We start from the raw sequence: 21,823 nt of genomic DNA, 5'->3' as shown, positions 1-21,823 counted from the left end.
AACTTGTGCAGGGCTTACTAAAAGCGCTACAAAACATTTTTTTTATAGAGTTTCGTTCATGCAGCGCTTTTACTCAAGACACCTCAAGTTTTTCATTTGGTGAAGGTTTTCAAAATGCTGCACATGTGTTTTCAAGTTGATGAAAATGTTTCTTCATTCGCAGGTTTTGGCATATTTTAAAAAAATTATTTGCAGCACGTTTTTCCCTATGGAAATGTTTTGGGCTGCTTTAGCGGGTTTGCACCTGTCAGCCACCATACATAACACTGCCAGTCCGTACTCTCATCTTGACAACCTGGTATTAGTTGTTTTATGTATAAATTCATATATTTTTTACTTTTACGTATACAGAGTCCGCTGAGCATGTTTACTATTTTACCTTTCTGGAGATCATCCTGCTTAACAACAGTGTGCGAGAGCACTGTGCTGTCGGCTGGTGAGAGCGGTCTGTATTAAAAAGGCATAGCTACATGTATTAGTTCCAGGTGGAGTTGGCTGTCTGAGCCCTCTGATACAGCTCTGTCTGCTCCATTGTTTGCTCCACTGAGCAGATCGCTCCGATAACATTCACATGTATGAACTGCTTCTATCTCCAGATTGCACGGGGGCTTCTTTGGGTCTCATACAACACATGTGGCATGCACATAGAATCCCAATGAAACTGTGAAGGCATTCAGTGTTTTTGAATGAAAGGGGATTCATATTGACCGAGATGGTGTGTGTGAATTCAGTGGGACACAGCGGGCAGTAAATTAGAGAGGTGAGGGCGATTGGGTGCATTTTCGTTTGTTGTCTCCATCTGCTGGGTGCAATTAGCAGCCAACTGCCACAAGTTGCCTGACGGAGAGAGGAAGCCAGACTGAGCGTGTCAAATAAAGAGTGTTAGAGTGATGACAAAGTTAATGACAAGGAGTGTAATTTTAAAAAGAAGAGAGGGAGTAAAAAAATATGAGGAGAGGACTTAAGTGGGTCTCAGTCTAATAATTGGAGTGAATAGAGAACACCAGGCACATTTAAACGTGTTAATGAGATCAGTGTCACGTTCATCATTTCAAACACCCCCCTTTGAAGAAGTGCATAGACTATAACCAAGTTAATGCAATGATCAGCCCAGTGAAGTGACGGAGTTCAGGAGAAATGTGCAGAAAGCTAACATAGTAGTAAAACTTATTTAAAGCTAGGGGTTTGGTTTTTTTCAGCAGATGTGTGGGTTTGTATTCTCAGCAGAAGCTTATCTTATCTAAAGTATTAAATAAGCAAACAATATTGAATGTGAAAATGAATACAAATGACGATGCTACTTGAATTGAGTGGATGTAAAGTGAGAAAAACTGGTGTACATTATGTAAAGAAGTGAAAGGGAATGCTGAGAAAGAAGTGGAGGCAGTGCAAGGAGGGCAAACAGTGACGGATAAACCAAGGGGATAGAGAAGGCAGCTCGTGGACATGTCCGAGGTGGTGGATCAGCCAAAGGCAGGTAGAGAGACAGAAGTCGGCAAGCAAAAGCTGTATCCATATTGCATGAAATAGAGATATGCACATAGCTCATCCAGCGCCTCCCCGTCCAGAGGCTCAACACTGCCTCCCAGGTGTTATGTTGAATTATCCACAACGCCAGTTTCGTTTGTCTGTCTGACTCTTTTATCTGTCTCTCTCTTTCTCCAACTATCCATCCGTCCATCCATCCAGGGAACACCAACAGTGTTTTTGCCCTGGACTACATCAGCGGGGCCCTGACGGTGAATGGCCAGCTGGACAGAGAAAACCCTCTCTACTCAGCAGGATTCACGCTCACTGTCAAGGTGAGCTTCTGAAGGGGAGGCGGTGCACAGGGGTGGAGGGACTGTCGCAGGCGGGGGGAAGAGATCGAAGGGCTGTTTTGCCGGTGGATCAAGAGAGGGCTTTGATATGATAGTGTATTAAATCAATGTAGTGTCTGGCCTTGTAATACTTCGACTCAGCCTATACCTATTGTGACAGTCTTTGGCTATAATTAGAAAAACATTTCAAGGTCAATACTTCAATTAAAACTACACGATTCTACCATGTTTGCTTATAGATTTCTCTGCCTATATGTGATCCAGACATATTCAATTACCTTTATTGGGTTGTGAAGGTATTTTTGATTCTATGATTATGCCCCCTTTAGAAGCTGCTGTTCAGTGAACTTCCAGCAGTTAGGCAGGACAGGGAGAGCAGAGGAGGACAAGATAAAGGAACATGATTTAGAGTCATCCGAACACTAAATGCTCCTTTGTTCCTCCCTTTCTTTTTGACTTTTTCTTCTGTTTGAAGCAGGTGTAGTCTGTAAATCCCTCCACTGAGTCTAAAGTCTATCTCACTTTTCTTTTTAACATGTCACTCCTGCCCTCTCACCCCGCCCACAACCTTCCTACCTTAAACACGCCACCACTTTCACTTTTGTGACCAATTCTTATCTTCCAGGATTGTACACCAAGTGGTACCCACAGGGTGTGAGAGGGTGCGTGAAATAGATTTCCAAGTGCAACTAAAAGTGGAAGGTTTTCCGATCCAAGACATACTTTTTCCAGTGTAGCTGCAATGTTACACTGGGGATTTTGATGGCATGTCAAGTGAAATGGTTTGCGCCTGTACGGCACAATAAATGGCCTTTAGTACCCCCTAATGGCCTCAATAGCACTCATGTATTCAATCATGTAGCTGTGCAATTATTGCCCATATGTGAAACTCAACATTGAGATAAAACTAGCTCTAAGGTTTGATACAAAAAGCTTGTTGGCTTACATATTCCAGCCTCAGTCATCTTTTTAATTGAAATCAATAATTCCAAAGAAGCATAAGCAAAAAGTGCTGAAAATGAAAAAAAGTGTTGCCCAAAAAATATATTTATAAGATATGGATTTTTCCCCTCCATATTTTCTCTCCCTCTCTCTGCCTGTGCTTTCTTGGGCGGTGTTTCTATTGATTGCGGTGTGCCATAGTAATACAACTAATTTCTCAACTTCAGGCAGCTTAGATAGTGCTGAGCGTGTGGAGGTGGAGGTCAAATGATTCAGTGGCGTTGGAACGAGAGAGGCTAAACTACTTTGATTACCCAGAGACCACTATGTTGTTCCTGCCTCTTCTCCTATTGCTTGTGACACTATTCCATCAATAAAAGACCACGGCTGCCTATTCCTATCTTTCTCTCCTAGAGTTTTTTTTTACGAAGTAGTGTCTTTTCAATGGGATTTTTCTCCTAAATCTCATTGCATGTACGTGGATGTACATGTACTGTCCCTCTATTGGCCTCACTTTGAGCCTATTTCAGTGATTGCTTTGAGTCCACCTTTTGATCCAATAAATGAACAGCCGTTAATACCTGGCTGAGATTGTGTGCTGACCACCTCCATCCGAAATGACATTTTAGGGGCAATCAAATCTCTCCTTCTCCTCTCTAAGGCCACAGAGTTGAAAGACGACCGCAGTCCATCAGATGCAACCGTGATGACCACCTTTACCATCCTGCTAATTGACAGGAACGACAACGCCCCAAAGTTCAACAGTTCTGAGTATCGGCTCCACATCACCGAGCTGGCCCAGGTGGGCTTTGCCCTTCCGCTGTTCATCCAGGCCGAAGACAAGGACGAGGTGGGTGGATAACATCCATACTCTTATACAGATAAGGATGCAATGACACCAAGCTTTCTCTGTGTCTTAGGACTGATAGAAAAGATGTTCTAGACTCAGTCCACATAATATCCCAATTATTTGTTTGGGGACCAATCTAGGCACATTTTGAAATCAGATGCTTTCTTAACTTTGCTCTGTCCATCTCTTTAGTGTGACACATTTAGCTTTATATTTTATTCAAGTCACAATAAAGACATTGTGAATGTGGATAATTTAAGGTTTAACTTGTGCAAGTAACTGTGTAACGCAGTGTGTTGGAAAACACACGCATTGACTGAGCTCCTGTTATCGTAGCTGCCACTGGTTAGAATGATAGATGTAGCTGGCAGCAGTTATTGGAATTAATACTTATTCCATGAGTAACGTGACAAAAGGCCAAAATACAACTTGTGTGCTGTGTACTTATAGTACATTATGCAGCTTTGGGTGTTTCAGATTAATTGTAAGGGAAAAACTTTCACACTGAAACACCACAATGCTTTCTAGTTTCAACAACACAAAGTGATACATCTTCCCTGTTGCTGATAGTTTTGTGTCAATTTCAGGAGTCTTCCCTTCCTATTGCACCATACATTTAGGATAATAAAGGTTGATTTAAAACTTCAGTATTTGTATCTAAATGCTCTTTATAAGAGGTGAGTAATTTGGCTACAAATGTTGTTTCAATGTAAATATTCAGTTAGATCAAGTCTTCACTGGATCAAATCAGTCCTGAAAATGTTTATTTTATTTGATCGTATAAGTTCTTTCCTCAAAGACAGCTACATGTGAGTGTGTTTTGTGTTTCCATTTTAAAGATTTGGATTTATTTGGCCTATAAAAACATCAGCCTCTCTATAGAATATTGTGTGTGTGTGTGTGTGTGTGTGTGTGTGTGTGTGTGTGTGTGTGTGTGTGTGTGTGTGTGTGTGTGTGTGTGTGTGTGTGTGTGTGTGTGTGTGTGTGTGTGTGTGTGTGTGTGTGTGTGTGTGTGTGTGTGTGTGTGTGTGTGTGTGTGTGTGGGCTGTTAGCAACAGTGTAAGACAGCATGCTTTAGTGTGTCCGCCACTTTCCATTAGTTGTGTCTATCAACGTACTTTGGTGACACACAGTCACACACAGAATACAAGCACTTTTTCACTTTGCCACTCTGTCTGTCTCCCTCACTTTCTCTCTCACATCTGCTCATGCTCACTCACACCGGAGCATTGGACTCGACTACAATTTAATTTGCTCTGGAAGAGATGGGATAGAGCATCAAATTATACCTAACGAGGAAAATCAATCACCTAGGGTGCAGATAAGCCGAAAGCTAGTCAACTCTGATTGATTCAGGCACAGCAGCCGCCAGGGTGGAATTTGACAGATAACTGCAAGTCAAGTGGATAGAGAAAAAGGAGGAGAGACAGACACGGGGAGAGGAGAAGAAAGGAGAGGAAAGGAACTCAGAGGAAAATGGTTCTACAGAAAGCAGTCTGCAATGGAGCAAAACCAAAAGTCTGAATAATTGCTGGAGCAGGAATAACTGGGAGGACGGCAGACAGGAGCGAAAAATAAGCTCTTAAAGGAGAGATAGCAGGAGTATTTAGCAGCAAGTCTGTTTCATTCATTCTAAGGAAGGTGTGCTGTAATGACGAGGCAGAGAGAGAGAAAAGCAGTGAGTGCGCTTCTGCACCCGGGTAGGGTGACGACCCACACACCTTGCATGTGTTAAGAGCTCCCTGTGGAGGTTACCACCTGATGTTTTACCCTTACCAACAGCAGCAGTCAGTGTGCAAGGTACCCAGCCGCTTACCATCAGTCTCTCTGATAAGAGATTGCTCACTGCAAATGGGGAATAGCTTTGGTAATTCAGACATGGTCTTAACCATACTCACCATAGATACTTCATTAGGAAGCACTCACTCAAAAGTAGCAAACTGCTTTTTTGCCATCTTTTTTGCCATCATTTAACAAATCAGGAAGAGCTATAAGTAGATCGCCCACAAAATGTAAAATGCAGACTTTAAAAATATATACTGCATCCAACATTTTTGCATTGCAACACATGAGCCACAATGCCAGACATACATCTGTTCCAGGTTGTAAAATCTATGAGACATTTTTTTGTCTCGCAGTATTGTATTGCTGTTTTGAGCCCTTAAACCTGCATGTCAGTGCCAATACACACACACACACGTTCACACTCGGCTACACCTTTGCTTTAATCTCACTTTCTCCAAGTGTGAGGGATTACAGGCAGACGTTTCATTTCTTTGACTATGACACAAGTGGTAGTTACCTCTCTCCCTGTCTGCTGCTCCCTTCATATCCTTTTCTGCTCCGTTAGCATCTATAAAACTTTTGCTGCTGGAACTTGTCACTAAACTTTGTGGCAGTCACATCTGACAGGGTGCTTTTATTGGGGGCTTCTAAAGGCAGAAGCAAATGGACGGGCAATTACGTTTATGGGCAGTTTGAGGTGACATCCCTGCATATTGGATGGTCTTTTAAATAGGAGTCATCAGCCACAATGGTTTTCCAAGAGATGAAAACAAAAACAAGGGGGCTATTTCAACCGCCAGCATAATGCCAATCGACCACCGCACTCGTCTTCCTCTGTCTGTCGCAATGGCTGCATGATTGGCCGCCCTGCAGCTTGATGTATAAAGACAGGCGGGCTCTAGAGAGGTTTTCTCAGCTCCAGACAGCCACAGGCTTCTCCAGATTATGATGTCATGTTGACCCTCACTTGGTTTGTATTTACCCACAATGCCTTTGCACTTCAAAGTGAAAGCTGATGTTTACAGGACTTGTTTAGAGGTTATTCATAATTTCATATAACCCATAAAACTAGCTTCCCCCATATAATTTAACAATGGGCCTCCTACAGCATCACTTACCTTTTTGTTTCTTTTAGATTAGATTTGATGTATTTTATTGATCTCAATTCAGGATTTTATTTTTTTTCACAGCAGCTTGAATATAAGGCTTTGCACATTAATTAAAAGTCAATTTAAATAGGAAATTCACAAATAGTAAATATATACATATCAATAGTGAAGGATGTATATCTATAGATTATCTCTATTGAGTACATAATATAAATATACAAACAAACAGAATTGAAGGCAGTGCACGTTGTGATAGGCCAGCCTATCACAAACTCACTAAGTGTAAACAATATACAAATTACATTTAAGTTAACACTTAGTTTTCTAATTAGAAAAAAAGTAGTCTTCACGTTCATAGCATTCAGTCTGCTCTTACTCAGGTGATCTGAATCATGATTATCATAAATGGTTTTGTTATAAGCATGTAACCAACCTTTAATTACCATATATGGCCAGGTATTGTGCCGTCTGAAAATACAGTGGCACGTGCACAAGAAATAGCGAGCCACATCCAAAAGACTGGAAGAAGACTTTCTGCAGTAGTGAAATTTAAGTAGTGTTTAATAAACTTGAACATGTGATTGTGACAAGAAATTAAAATAGCATCACAGAGCAATATGTAAGCCAATGCATCTTAAAGCAAGAATCTGAAAACAGGATGTTTTTTACTTATCATCCTTTAAGAGAGAAGAGCCAAAATTAGGAAACATTGATCAATCCCAGAAATGCATGTGTTCTGACGAAAAAAGAACACACATTAGAGGATATTATGTTGTCCTTATATCGCTTCCTGCATGAAGAAGACGCATTGTCTTTTTCAATATACAGTATTTTTAGGCCTGAAACCAAACCCAGACCTGTGCATCTGTATTGAGGTTGATAGTCATGGCTGTCACCAGGGATCTCATCATCGCTTTTTCTCTATAAAACACACACGATGATGATTAAAGCACATGGTTTCGACCCTTTTCTCTGGCTGGATAATCAAGCCAGTCGGACATGAGTACAGCACTGTGGGCAGTGTATGGGTATTTACTCCATGTTGCACTCCAAGCCTCATTTACATAATGTGAAACGGTACAGTGATGTCTTAATGTAGTGGAGAGAGATAAAGAGTAACTCAGATGAGGCTAGATGAACTTCTTATGGACTTTTATTTGATTCCTCTGCTGTCTTACTTACTAATATCCATTTTGTCACAAATATGATGTTTTTTGTTACTTGCTTGTTTCTCGTTTTCCTGCAAAGCACAGCTCTCCAGGTCACATGTGTACTGCACCTGGAACAAAAAGGGGTTTATTTTTCAGCAGCAAAAATCTCACGCCAATAGGAACAGGCAACATATGGTATGGTGTAAACTGTATGCTTTACCAACATATGTTCCATAGGCAGAAGGCTAAAAAAACTGAGGTTCCTTTCAGGTAGAGTGTGAGGTGACTGGGAAATTGAGGGATGGGGGCTGTATTGTGAAGAGATGCAGTGATAGAAAAGAAACATCTTGAACACAGCTGATTAGAGTGAATGGAACTGGCTTCCCTGCTGAGGCTGCAGTTATCTTGTCTCTTAGCATCACAGCAGTGTACCACAGTGCGCTGTACGGTCTGCCACTTTCCATTAGTCGTATCCATCAACATACTTTGGTCACACACATACAAAGACACAAATCACAAAACAAAACCCTTTTACTTTACGCTTGCTCTGCCCCTGTCTTTCAAAGTGTCTCTCTTACATGTGCACATCTCTCCAAAATGTTGTTTTCCCACCTGTTCTTTATCATATGATGGGTTTATAAAATCAGGAAATAGTCGGCACACAATAGCCTGACCTTTAACCTCTTGCTGTCACCAACAACAGTCACTAAATGGTCGATATCTTGAATTTATGTGTAATATTTTGCTGGGATTAAGAATTGATTTGGATCACTCGATACTTACAGTGTAATAATGGAAATGAAAATCTGAAGTCTGAGGCTCCTCTCAGCAAGGCAACATAAATAAATATGATGTAAACAATAATGCAGATTTAAAAAATTACAAACAGTGCAAGAAGAGGTTCCAAGACTAATGTGCAAGTAATGCAGGAGAAGTGAAATAAATACATGTCAAATAGAACAAGATGAGCTGAAAATAGAATGTAAAATGAAATACTGTACAGGGGAAAATAATACTGCTTATTGTTCATCTAAATAAATATGAGATGTAAACAGATGAATGGATGAATTTGTATTCTTTATTTATACCTTTCTAATAAATCCAGTCTTTTGCCAGGTAATAATTCATGAAAACTCAGATATTCTTCAGTATTTTAGACGAAGTATATATCACTTCCTTTCCTCGCTCTCTTAACAAGCCCCTTTTCCTTTCAGTTTTTCCTACACTCACCTGTCTCTTGTTTCTTTATGGCAGGGGGTGAACAGCATGTTCCAGGTGTTTCTGACAGGAAACAATTCTGAGCACTTCACCATCTCGCCCACGGCGGTACAGGGGCGTGCTGACATCAGAATGAGGGTGGCCGTGCCGCTGGACTTCGAAAAAATCCGCAGCTACAGCTTCTCAGTGAGTTTTAAAACTACATGTTTTCAGATGGGTGGGCTCCATGGCCGGATTTTGACAAGAAACATTCAGTGTGAGACATAATCCCCCAACCACCAGCTTTCTAGCTTATATTTATAGAGTTGGATCTTATCAATGTAAATGTACGACGGATCACTTTTGTGAAGAGATGCGAAGAGGAATAAGAGGAGACAACATTCAAGCAATTACTGTTTTTGTCAGAGACAAAGCAGATCCATTGTCTTTCTGTGAGAGTGCCCTTTGATGAAAGACTGACTGTAGTTTCATTAGGTTTTTTTTGCAATGTTTTTTTTTATTGTTTTGACACAAGGCAGACTGGGGCCATATCACATTCACATCACTGCAGTCTTGTTTGAACAGTGAAATTGGTATTTCAGTACCTCAATTTACCCGAGTGGTTTATAGAAGAGGGTGCCCTGCTGCGTGTGTGATTTAAAATCTACAAATCTTAAACAAATCTGTTTTTCACAACAGTAACTTCAAAGCATTATGATCAAAATCGTTTACAAGGATGCCCCCCAAAAATGTAAAACATTTCATTTATATAAGCATGTGTTAAATCTGTACATACTAAGTTAAATATCTTAGAAGTTTTGTAATTATTGTATTATACTCCTTGTTGTCTCTCCTCAGCTTTACGCCAATGAGTCCATGTCCGACCATGTGGGTTTTGCTCGTGTCTTCATTGAACTGATCAATGAGAACGACAACCGTCCAATCTTCAGTAAGCCGCTGTACAACATCAGCCTCCCAGAAAACACCCCCCCTGGTACCTCACTGCTGCGTATCCTGGTAGGTATCTTAGAAAACCACTCAGTGGATGTTTGATTTTTTCCAGGAGAGATATTTAACTGGAATCCAAATACATTCCTATAAACCTGGCTGGCACTAGTAACTTTTTATGGGGCTTATTTTATTGGGAATGAAATCTTGGCTTGTTTGTTACGCCATGTGACCCAGGGCTCTCCAGAGATTTCATCATAGTAGTGATTTATGGTGACTCTAGCTAGGCCGTCTCAGACAAAATCAGATAGCAATAGCAATGAAAAACTCAGTCACCAACTGCATTGTGTTACTGTAAGCTAATACTGAGTGTATCTGGGACACTGAATGACCATGTCAGTAACTAAAGCATATTTTAGACTTTAAAGACAATCTGTGGCTCAACTGCACCTCGGTCTCAAACCGTGTTTCAGAATAATTATGCAAATTCACTGAACAGCAGAATTAAATATTGACTGCCAATACAATAGTGAGTTCCACTTAGGTATTAAAGGTTAAATTATCCACCAAATAGTCAAAAAGTCCTAAATTCAAGCTAAATTACTTCATTCTTCATGAAGTAATTTATTCATCATTTTAAGAAAGTGTAATTGCTTTCTTTGTATGCAAGTAAAGAAAATAACTTTGGCAGGATTTAAAATGATTACCTTAAAAGGTTGCTTTTATCTTAGACATAAAGTATTCAACTATTTTACTCATAAACCTTATAATTAATTTACTTGAAAACATATTTTAGAAAGTTAAAACTGGACCCCTTTTATCAGAGGAGCTTAAAAATCTCTTTGTTTTCATAGTTAATTAATATTACGTATGTCAATAATAATGTCAGGAAAAGCTCCATTAAAACTGAAAAGTGCTAAATAATCATAATCAAACTTGTTATTATTAATTCCCTCGAGGTCCGTTATTGTACCTTGTGTTTATTTATTCACAGTTGAACTGTCTTTGAGCCCCCACTACCACCATGCAGCATAGCCCCCTCTCATTCACTGCCCTGACCAGCAACCAGAAAGAAAACAATTATTGCCAAATATCTAACTCTAATTCTGCATAAATATTCATTACCAGCCATACCTGTGACAGAACGCCCACAATCCACTAGATACAAGTGCAAAAAGCAAAGTGTGAAAATCAATAGTGTTTATAGACTGGCTGCTCATGAAATGGAGATTGCAGGGCAGTCTAATACCCGATAAGTCTGGCTGATGTTGGCCTGGTGCTGGAGCGTGCAACCCGCTGTGGAATCCTGATTGCTGGCTGTAGAGGGTGAATAGGCTGTAAATACAATGAGATGTGACGCATCTTGGTGAGGACTACCCTGACATGGATGGCAGCACATATATATACACACAATGTTATGTGAAGCTTTAGATATTCTCATCTACACACAACAGAAGCAATAAAGCCCTGGGAGAGTAAAGAGTTTTCCTATACTCGGCTATATTTTTAGGAAAAATACAGTGAGACACATAGCCTCAATAGTACATGCACATCAATCTCAAGGTCAACGCATGTCAAAGGAATTGGTTAGTGTAGGTCTTTCACCACAAGATTACCATTTACGATGTGTGTGTTGTTGTTTGTGTTCAATAATATGTTTGAACAGACTTGTTTATTCTTGTTGGTTTGTCATAATTGAGTTCATTAGTAATTTAGACGGCACGGTTGTAATCCATTGGAAATAGCAAAGGCTGTTTATTTATATGCTGCATTCTGATCAAACAAGCCACAACCGCCTCACTCGTGTTTGTGTTAATAATTAGATATTTATTTTGCATCCATTTGTTGGATAACAAAACTTGTAATGTAAAGGACAGAAAAAAGTGAAATCCTTCAAAATGCTGGTTTTCAGATTGTGCAGGCAGAAGTCAAAACCGTATGTCCGAATGAAATGTATTTGAAAGTATAAAGTAGGGAAATGTAATGAGCCTTGTGTGAGAGTATTTTTCCACCCACTTCTTCCACTTAGCACCAGGTTAAATAATAGCTTAACCTGTCCATCACCCCACTGTTAAGTACACAGTATGTTGCTGTGCCCAAGTGCAGAAAAGCTTTTGGAGTTGAAGTGTTATTTATGACCAAATGAATACATGTTGCCCCTAACAACAGGTCCTTTGTTGCACAACTTCAATTACATTTGCCCTTAACTCAAGCTGATTCATTACATTCTGAACTTCATATCACAGCTCTATTGAAACTGTACACTTTTAAGTGCTGGCCCCTTTACATGTTCCTGATTCTCTGTGCACCTGTCTCTCCCATTCTCTTGCAGCAGTTCAAACTGTCTGCTTGTGTAATTGCAGTGAACGACTCAAGGCATGACAATATAACCTGGTTGTTAGGCTGAAACTTGCCTCTCGGTGCTCCCTCTCAGATGGCTGTGAGGTGCAACAGATGGTGGTCAAATTATGTTTTAGCACCAAACGGGAGAAGAGCGGTTTTATTGTGAATCTCTCAAGGTGGCCTGACCAAACCTCAATACCCTGAATACATTGACATAATAATGATACGTTTTTGGAAAATATGCTTATTTGCTTTCTTGCTGAGTCGAAATAGAATATTGATACTAGTCACATCCCCCTCAAGCAAAAAGGGTCATGGGCTGTTTGCTTATTTATCATATAGACCAGAAGCAGTGGGTAACGGCTAGATTCAGAAACTCAAAAACATACCCCCATGCACAGCTAAAGCTTATAAATGAACTCTTTACCCCGAAAGTTACCACAATATTCCAGGAAGTTACTGTGCCCAGGCCAAAAATAGCTTAACACACTACTTCCTGTAAATCATGAACCTGTGTTTTTTATATTTCAGGTCTGTGCCTATGGAGATGGCTTGAATGGTTGTGCTTAAGGAGGGTTTCCTTTTAGCTTGGGACAGACCCAAGCTAGCTGCTACACCTGCCTAAAATCTTTATGCTAAGCTAAGCTAATCGCCTGTGGACTACAGAGCTTTATTTGAGCATAATCAATGGCATCAAGGGCATATCCATATATTGTAATACAAGTCAATATCATAATTATAGTGAAAGGTCTTGGGAGCAGCATTTAACCTACTCCTGGATCCATATAATATGCATTTAAAGTGATAAATAATTCATTTCAAAGAGTTCTAATTAAAAGAGCCAACTTTTGACATACAAGAATACGCAGAAAATGTATTTGCAGTTCATTTATCAAGTGGTGGAGGTGGTTTGTAAAGAGGGCGGGGTCTGGATGATGTTTGTAAAATACTTTATACCTATGCTAATTGAAATTATGCACGTTGGTTCCCAGTTTTTTTTTAAATTGCCAAACAGGTGACCCAGTAATGTGATTGAAATGCTTTGTTTGGGTTAATATTCATTGCTCATCCGATCACAGCTTATGTACAATGTTAGCCGCTGCGTTACTCAGGGCCCGCTCCCGCGTCCCTGTGGACACTCACGCTAAACATAAGAGTACACACTCTCGCAGTCAAACACACAGAAGCAGTGGCTGTTTAATATTTATGGTGTGCAGCATTACTTATCACTATAAATATTTATTGTGATTTACTCTTTTGTTTGTGTCCTTTTGTCTCTCTCACCCTCCCTTTCAGTCTCTTCCTCGCCCTGGAGACTTTAGGCACCAGCAGCTGCTCGTATCAGTAGAATCACTCTGATTTTCTCTCCTCGGGTTCGAGAGAATTTGCTTTCTTTCATTTCCTATTTATTGTATGCCCTCAGTTATTGTTGTTTTCCCCTTTCTCTGTTTTACCATTAGATTGGTAATGGTTTTCAGGTGTTGCATTGATTCCCTCCCCATGTGTTTTTTTGTCTGTTTCTGCTTGGTTTACACTTTATCTAGCTCATGCCCACAAGGCTCTACCTTATAGAGTATGTATATATTTGAAGAGGATATGTGCTGGGCTAATATGTATACAGAAGTACAGTTTACCTGCACCTTCTGTTCACTATAGTTGATCCTGCGTCTTTAATATTGTGTGCATTTTTCATTATTCAATGTTTTTGGATTAGTGTCTACTGGCAATGCAATACCGTGTGTTTTATGGCCTCTGTGCAGATGCTGTATGTTTTAGAGCTTCGGTACAATGATAAATGCTTCCAACAGAAGGTTATAAATTACAGAGTGGAGGATGTTTCGCCACTGCCACTGTTTAGACAGGCCTTTATGGGGTAATAGTCACAACGGTAATTATAATTCATTATTATAATGAAAAGGGTGAGGCCTGGCTCTCTCCTGCATGTGGTAGCTCACCCGCCATCACTGTTAATAATGGGGAGCTTATCATGGGTGTTCTGACATTGTGAGACGTGCTGTGAATGGGTGGTGCATGGCTGTGGAAGAACAGGCGAAGCTAGGAGTAGTGAGAAGCCTAAACTTTGAAAGCTGGCTCAATATGAGTTCTGTAAACGGGACGATTGAGAATTAAATGAAAATAAAAATGTGGGGAGTCTTGAAGAGCTTTAGGTTGGTTTTCATCAGTTCATTGTCTGTTCATCTATCAATCTCAGAATCCATCAGCAATCGGTGTGATGGGAGCCTCTGGGAGCAATGGCCAACATGTCTGATATCCCTGCCAATACTTACTGTTATTTCCCCTGATTATTGCTTACAGTCCGAGATGCAAGAATGGTGTTGGAGTGAGAGAAGACATGCATGATTCAAGTGTTTTGCAACTAGCCAGTAAATACTAGAAGCGAATAAAATAGCCTTTGGGTTCCAGCATTTCCCTCTAATGTGGCCTGCCCCTCATGAGCTCTAGACTGTCGGTTTACCTGCCTTCAACCATGTACTGATGCTTAATCCATACGCCAGCACCAGGTTCAAATCCATCCTTTAACCTTTTGCTGCATGTTGTTTACAATGTGACAAAAACAGACTCTTTAAAAGATTATTCTGATATTTAAATGTTGCCATATTTCTGCATTATATATTATATGCAGTTATCTGTTTATAGAGATAATTGATTCATTCATCCATTTCATTCAGACAGTAATGATAAAAGGAAAAAAATAATGGACTACTACTTTATTTAACATTTTAGAGATGACACTGGCCTAAAGGTATGCTCAATGACACTTAAAACAACAATAGCTGCAACTAATCATTTATAGTTTGTCCATAAATGTCTGTAAAACACTTGTTCTCTCCCTTGTATTCAGCAAGTCTCTGTAGTATACTCTTCACTCTTTAGCATTCTGTACATCATCCCTGTGCTTGTGCTTATCTCGTTGCTTCATCGTTGAGGAAGGGGACAGAGAACGAGGGAGTGATGACCAAGGCCTGTTTGAAAGTGAAGCTGCCAGCCTCAGAGAGCTCTGCATTAAGCCTTTTCTCTGGCAGCTCACACTCTATCTCCAGCTTATGCCCACAATACAGTCCTCTCTCTCCAACCCCTACTCCCCCACTCTTCTTTTTCTACAGGTAACAGCTGCTTTTACCAGTGGTCCACATGGTGTAGCAATCATTATAAGTGGCTGTATATGCATGCAAATGCTGGAATTTATCTTGCATCTATCACGGTATGCTGTGAAGAAATCCGCTCCTCTTTATTGGACTCCTTTTTCACAAAAGTATACATTGTTAAAAACCGAGTTAGAGTTGCATCTCTCTTCCTCTCTCTTTCTGTGTGTCTCTCCGTTGTCTGGGTGGTCAGGAGGTAATAGAAACAGTTACCGTTCAATCCTGTCGGCAGGCAGCAGTCGCTGTGAGCACCCCCACCTGCTCGTTAATGGTTTAGAGAAATAAAGCAGTCGTAAACGTGCGCTCGCCATCGCCATTACACTAAAGTGTCCGCAGTAAAAACACACACAGCTCCCATCAGCCCCCGCAGGTGCAACCAGGTCACAGCTGGGAGACATGCGAGAGGTGCGCTTAGTAGGTGTAGGTGAGGGATTTAGCATCTTGTCTCTGCTAAAGACGTTATTCCTTGTTTCCGATATGGAAATCAAACGGGAATTAGTTGTGTTGAGGGAGTGCCTGTTAAGGACGTTATGGGAGATATCTGAATAGCCTCTGAATGGAGTCAGAGTTTCTGTGCTTTCCCCAGGCTGCTGCTTTGCTCCGAGTTTTGCGCTGTAGTATTGAAATACAAACAGGTGTACATTGGGACAGCAACCACAAAGTTTCGGGAATTAAAAACCCAACTTTGTTTAAATACTTCATTGAACTGTTTCATCCAGTCGTACTTTTAGATGACTTTTCCTCTGTCACACATATTGTCATAACTATAGTTGGTTGTTTTCCCTAGTCCAACTCACAATAAAGAGTTCTTCCAATGCAAAGGAAGAGAACAAACAGTGCTCAATCTTTGTAGGAATTAAGTATATTACTTAATTGGATCTTAAATATATTAAGATCAGGTCCAGGCTAAGCCAATATGAGGTTTCAGGAGTTTGAGTCAGAGAAATCAACTTACAAGGTTTTTCCATGCAAACTTTTAAGATTTAAAGACAGAGACCCACTAAATCTGATTCACTAAGACTTCCATAACCACTACTGGCCTTTTTAGCTTTAGTCAACGTTTTTAAAGCATTTTAGTAAAGAACAACTGTGGATTTGGATCCCTGTCTCTTATTATGAAATTGTTTAGAAAATATGCATCTATCAATGGACAAGACAAACAATTACAGGAACCAATGATTAGATGGTTGTACATACAGCCGTGAAAGCATAGTTTTAAGATGGAGTTCACCCTATCTTTTAATCTACTATAAAGCTCTTTTCATTACTATTGCATATTCATTTGAGATGATCACTCAGACATGATTTGAAGACAAATGGTGTGCTTGAGTTGTCTCGATTCACCTCATATTTCTGAAATGTTGTGGTGCTCTACACACAGACACAACTATATTGTGTATGCAAAGTGATAACATGACGGGGCTCATTTGAAGGTTGTGTGTATCCATTTTGGTAGACTTTCTGAAGATTGATCTTGTCTTACAGAAAATATGAGTGAGTGAGACGGAGAGCCTTTGAAGGACCCCACATGAGTGTTACTAACTAGCTGAAGACCCAGAGCTCAACAAGATAACCTGACAACCATGTCCTCATCATTGTCTCCCCCTCACTATGAATTTCAGAAACTGGACATCTTCACTGTGCTGGTGTGTGTGTGTTTGTGTGGGTGTTTATCTACTCTTTGTGATTGTGTTGAGGTGTGCAACACTAAGACAGAGGAGGTTGTCTGTGTTTAGACTGGGGGTCATCTCTATTTTGACAGTGAGCTTTGACAGCCAGTAATTGGTTTCCTTTTCCATGCCACTCGAAGCTCCACCAGAAAAAGCAATTTTAGGAGCCAATCAATTCAAATTCCAGCTCACTAACGATAGAGAAGCCTGTGCAGCTTTAACCTCCCACCGCTGTCCAAGAGATAGCTGTTCCGATAATCTGCTCCTGTAGCCCCTCAATCCTGACCCCAGTTTACACACACCCACACACAAAAACACACAGGTACACACTACCCCTGTCTTTCTCACACCATACGAAGAGAAGGTCTCATTTCGGCCTTTTCTTGAAAAGCAATTGAGTGAGATAATAGAGGTTTATACTGTAAATGCTAAGGGTGCATATTTACCCAAAGACTGACTATACCACGACACAAGGTGCATCTGTGGTCATGTGTGTCCATTTTACATAGATGCAGACCTATACACATTATATTTTGCACACAAAAATGCTCCAATCATAGCACTCAAACGGTCCCACTTGCATTAACAGGCATGCAGACACAAAAATGAGCACACTGGTACAACGAAATACATATAGACATGTACAGGCCCACACACACACACACACACACACACACACACACACACACACACACACACACACACACACACACACATACACACATACACACATACACACACACACACACACACAAACACAGAGTGTTTGCCTGCTGGCTTCACCTCTCTGAAGGTAGGAAACACATCATTTAACCAAACTGGTCAACTGAGAACTAATTTCTCTTTTGTAGTTACTGCCTGAGGACCCTAGGGTTTGCCGACTTTATATTGGCAATCATCAGAGCCCTGACTCTTTGGGCTGAAACTCCTTAACAACTTAGTTTGGATTTTGAACACTGAGTCTGATAACTGATGTACAGCCAGTGTAACATCTCTGTGCATTTGGACAGTCAAGAGGGTTCTGTATCATATTAGTCAATGACAATGTGCATCCTCCATACTTTTTTGGTATTCTTTCAGTCGATAGGAAGCTGGCTTTATGAATCCATCAGCTGTACCTATTTGTTATGAAACCTATTTATTCCAACAAAAACACCGCAGTGATTTAAATGTTTGTTGTCATTGTCAGTGAGGTTATTAGACACATTAGTCAGGCACATTGCCCAGCTTTATTAACACATCGTTTTTTTTCCCTCATTAAGTCGTACACTCACTCTCCCTTGGCTCTCCACCTCGCCAACTTTTCCGTCACCTCCAACTCCCCAACTGAAAAAAAGTTTAAGCTATCGTGTCGATGGGGAACAAATGCATAATACCCTGGGGTCAAGGGTCCCGGCTCATGGTGTTCAAGTTAGTTCAAATCCCTGCTCAAACCAATCTCTACCATCCATCTGCTGCAGGCCTTCTGCGTCTAAAGTGTAAAGTTTTTGGCAAGCAGTCAGTAAAATGATTAGGGGGGGTTGTCTGTCGTCTCAGTCTGTCTCACTCTCATTCTCTCTGTCTGTCGTCATGGCGAGAGTGGCTCGGGTCGCAGAATCAGTGGCTGTATGAGCTCCCAGGCTGAGCCCGGCTCCTGTCACCGCCTCGATAGCTGTCACACTAACACCCGCGCCGCTATCATTGGAGCACTTATGGGCCTGTCACTCACCTGGGAGAGAGGGAGCAAAGGAGGGAGGGAGGCGTTGAAGGAGAAGTGTGTGCCAAGGGAGATATGTAGAGGAAAGGGGAGACAGAGGAGGTGGAGGCGGAGCTCGGGATGCAGGGAGGAAAGTGAGGTAAAGACAGAAAGGCAAAGATAAAGGAGCAGGGGGATGGGAAAGGAATGCAAAAAGAGAGGGGGCGAAGCAATTGAGTGGCATTAAATGATGAGGTCATCGAGACATGACAGATGAAAACTCAAAGGTTAATGTAAGAACCTGACTGGAGTCCCAAACACCTCACATATAGTTAGCGTCCCACTTTCTACTCAAGATGTGCTTCAGTGCACTTGACAACAAAGCGAGGGCCATTCAGACATTAAAAAGAGCCATCGATTTGCCATCCACGACGATGTAGTGGAAGCTCACTGAAATTACGGGCTCGAGCTAAACAGCATGGTGTAATTTTGAGAAGGAGGAAAAAACACATTGATAGCTGCAGCCGTTGTTCCATCTGTGGGAGGCATTATCAATGGACACACACATAAGCTTAAAGGTGTTCAATTTGAAATGCAAAGATAATTCCTAACAGATTGACATGCATCCACATTCAAAGGCAAACAAGAGCATTACCTAACACACAGTTTAACCTATTGAGGAATATACATCACATCAGGCTTCTATCATTCACAGCCACATGCAAATATTCACACACACACACACACACACACACACACACACACACACACACACACACACACACACACACACACACACACACACACACACACACACACACACACACAAGGCTACATAATAAGGTCGGTATCAGGGCATCACTGAATCACAGTGCCCAGCACCGTGGTTGACAGTGCAGGCTACAGACACGTTCCAGTTTGGCCCTTCAACTGACTGCAGAGCCACTCAAGTGAAACTCTATTACAACAGCTTCTCCAGCCACGATCCATCAGCCGCGACACAACAGCCCGCGTGTCAGTGCATGCGCGCACGGGCGCATGCATGTGCTTACAAAGACAGATTGAGGTTTCATAAAGTACAAGACTCCTGGAAGTGTTGCTGTTTATTTTGCATTCCTTTGACACCATTTTTATCTGCAAAACATATGACAGCAGTTGTTGCTGCTTTTTCAGGCACCATGTAGATCGTTATCAGTTTAATTCCAATCAACACCTCTGAGTGAGGCATGTCTTGCATGTTTTATCATAAAGTGGTACATTAAGTGACAGCTGTTGGAGTGAGACATTTGGGAAACTGTCAGTGACAGGAGTTTATACCATTACATATTATAACTATTAGTATACATGATGTCAGTAAAGACATGGTAGTTAAGCACACACGTATAGACACAGGCACACCCAAAGGTAAAAAGTCGACTCATCTCATTTCACAATCTGTGCATACCTTTGGATATTTAACTTAAGCTAAGATCTACAAATGAATACTTAGATTTTTCAATGGTTTCATTAGCCTTTGAAAGCAGCCACTAACAATTTACATTTAACACGAACTTGAATAAAGGGGCCCTATATATATAAAAACGATAAAGATAATAATAATAAACTCTTCCTTTTTTCATGTCTTTCAGGCTACAGACGGAGATGCAGGCACTTTTGGGATTGTGCGTTACTACTTCAGTGACGAGCCAGACCAGTAAGATACGGCCACATGCTCTAAAACAGTCCACACAAACACACGCTCACATACATTTTTCATTTATTTGGCCACTTGTGAACAATTATAGCTCATGATTCCTGCCTCACAGCCTCGCCAGAGACAGCCTCGCTACAATGATGTCTGGCGTTATTCCCTGTGCCTTCTCTCTCCATGCCACACATTTACAGAAACACACACAGAGAAAAACCCACAATCACACAATCTGTTCTGTCATTATCTTTATAGATACAGTCTACATTTTTGGTTCCCTGTCTCCCTTACTGAGCTTCCTTTTTGTGTCTTTCTTTTTGGTTATTTGGTCATTTGATTAGAAAAGTAAAATTCAAAGTCAGTGTTTTGCTTCAAAACCTCCAGAACTTGTTATAAAAAGATATCTTTCTTGTTACACCAATATATTTGATCTGATATTTGCACAATGCGTCTTTATCTTTGGTATGATGGCACTAGCATTACATTAAAGTATTTAGTAATAATGACTAAAAGATCTCATAATAACCCTCCTCAAAGTCATGTGTAGTAACCTGTGTCTAATTTCCTCTTGTTTTCGTCTCGCAGGTTTTCATTAGACGATGAGACAGGCTGGGTCATCCTGCGGGCAGGTCTAGATTACGAGCTGATGCGACGCTTCACGCTGACCATTCTGGCAAAGGACGGCGGCGGTGAAGAAACAACGGGAAGGATCCGTGTCAACGTGTTGGATGTCAACGACAACGCTCCGCTCTTCCAGAAGGAGGCGTACGTGGGCTCTCTGAGAGAGAACGAACAGGCAGTCCAGCCGGTGGCACGAGTCAGGGTAAGACGGGTTTAAAACAAGCGCTGACGGATGCCAAGCTATCCTTGTTACTCAAAGGTTCATTGGCCTGTTTATAGTTGATGTTAAATACCCTGTGAACATTCCCCTCTGACCCTCACTGAATTTAAGACCAATATAAACAATCATAGCAGACCAAAATAAATTAACCACATTTCTAGACAGAAATATAAAGGGGCAGTTCACCCCAATTTGGATTCAAAATATATTTTGTACTTCTTGTCTCGAGTGCTTTGTATCAATCATAAATTATTTTGGTGTGATTTGCCAAGTGTTGGCTCCAATAAAGTCACACAGCATGTGGGGCTAAAAAGCCCCAAAACATGTTTTCAAGATTCAAAAACATTCAAGAGCAATGTCTTTTTCCAGAAATGATTACTCAAGATAATCCACAGACCTTGTAGCAGCCATATAGAAATAAAACAGATAATTAACTTAAAATAACGCTGCCGCTGAGGCACCAGTTAGCGGATACAGACCTTGTTGTTAGCAGTTTCCTTAGGGAACTGTTTTCTTTTTACCAAACTTCTCCCGCCAACTGTTTCACTACGAAGCCTGCCACTACTCATGGTTGCAAGTCTCTATCGGTGGGGGTAGAAAAAAATGTGTTCCTTCATGAAACTGCTCTAAACAGCATTTAA

General features: G+C 40.9%; 1 protein-coding gene across 1 annotated transcript in view; it reads left to right on the top strand.

Moving 5' to 3' along the window:
• Positions 1-21,823, top strand: part of cdh23 (cadherin-related 23) — a 148,854-nt gene that overhangs the window by 69,114 nt on the left and 57,917 nt on the right. The window contains exons 9-14 of the mRNA XM_063875289.1: positions 1,690-1,802; positions 3,424-3,612; positions 8,912-9,061; positions 9,713-9,871; positions 20,283-20,347; positions 20,927-21,164. Coding sequence (XP_063731359.1) covers positions 1,690-1,802; positions 3,424-3,612; positions 8,912-9,061; positions 9,713-9,871; positions 20,283-20,347; positions 20,927-21,164 — 914 coding nt within the window. The remainder of the gene's footprint in view (positions 1-1,689; positions 1,803-3,423; positions 3,613-8,911; positions 9,062-9,712; positions 9,872-20,282; positions 20,348-20,926; positions 21,165-21,823) is intronic.

This window comes from Eleginops maclovinus, chromosome 22 (genome assembly GCF_036324505.1).
Source record: "Eleginops maclovinus isolate JMC-PN-2008 ecotype Puerto Natales chromosome 22, JC_Emac_rtc_rv5, whole genome shotgun sequence".
Lineage (NCBI taxonomy): Eukaryota > Metazoa > Chordata > Actinopteri > Perciformes > Eleginopidae > Eleginops > Eleginops maclovinus.
Note: the sequence above shows the minus strand (reverse complement) of the source record. Positions and strands in the feature narration are given on the sequence as shown.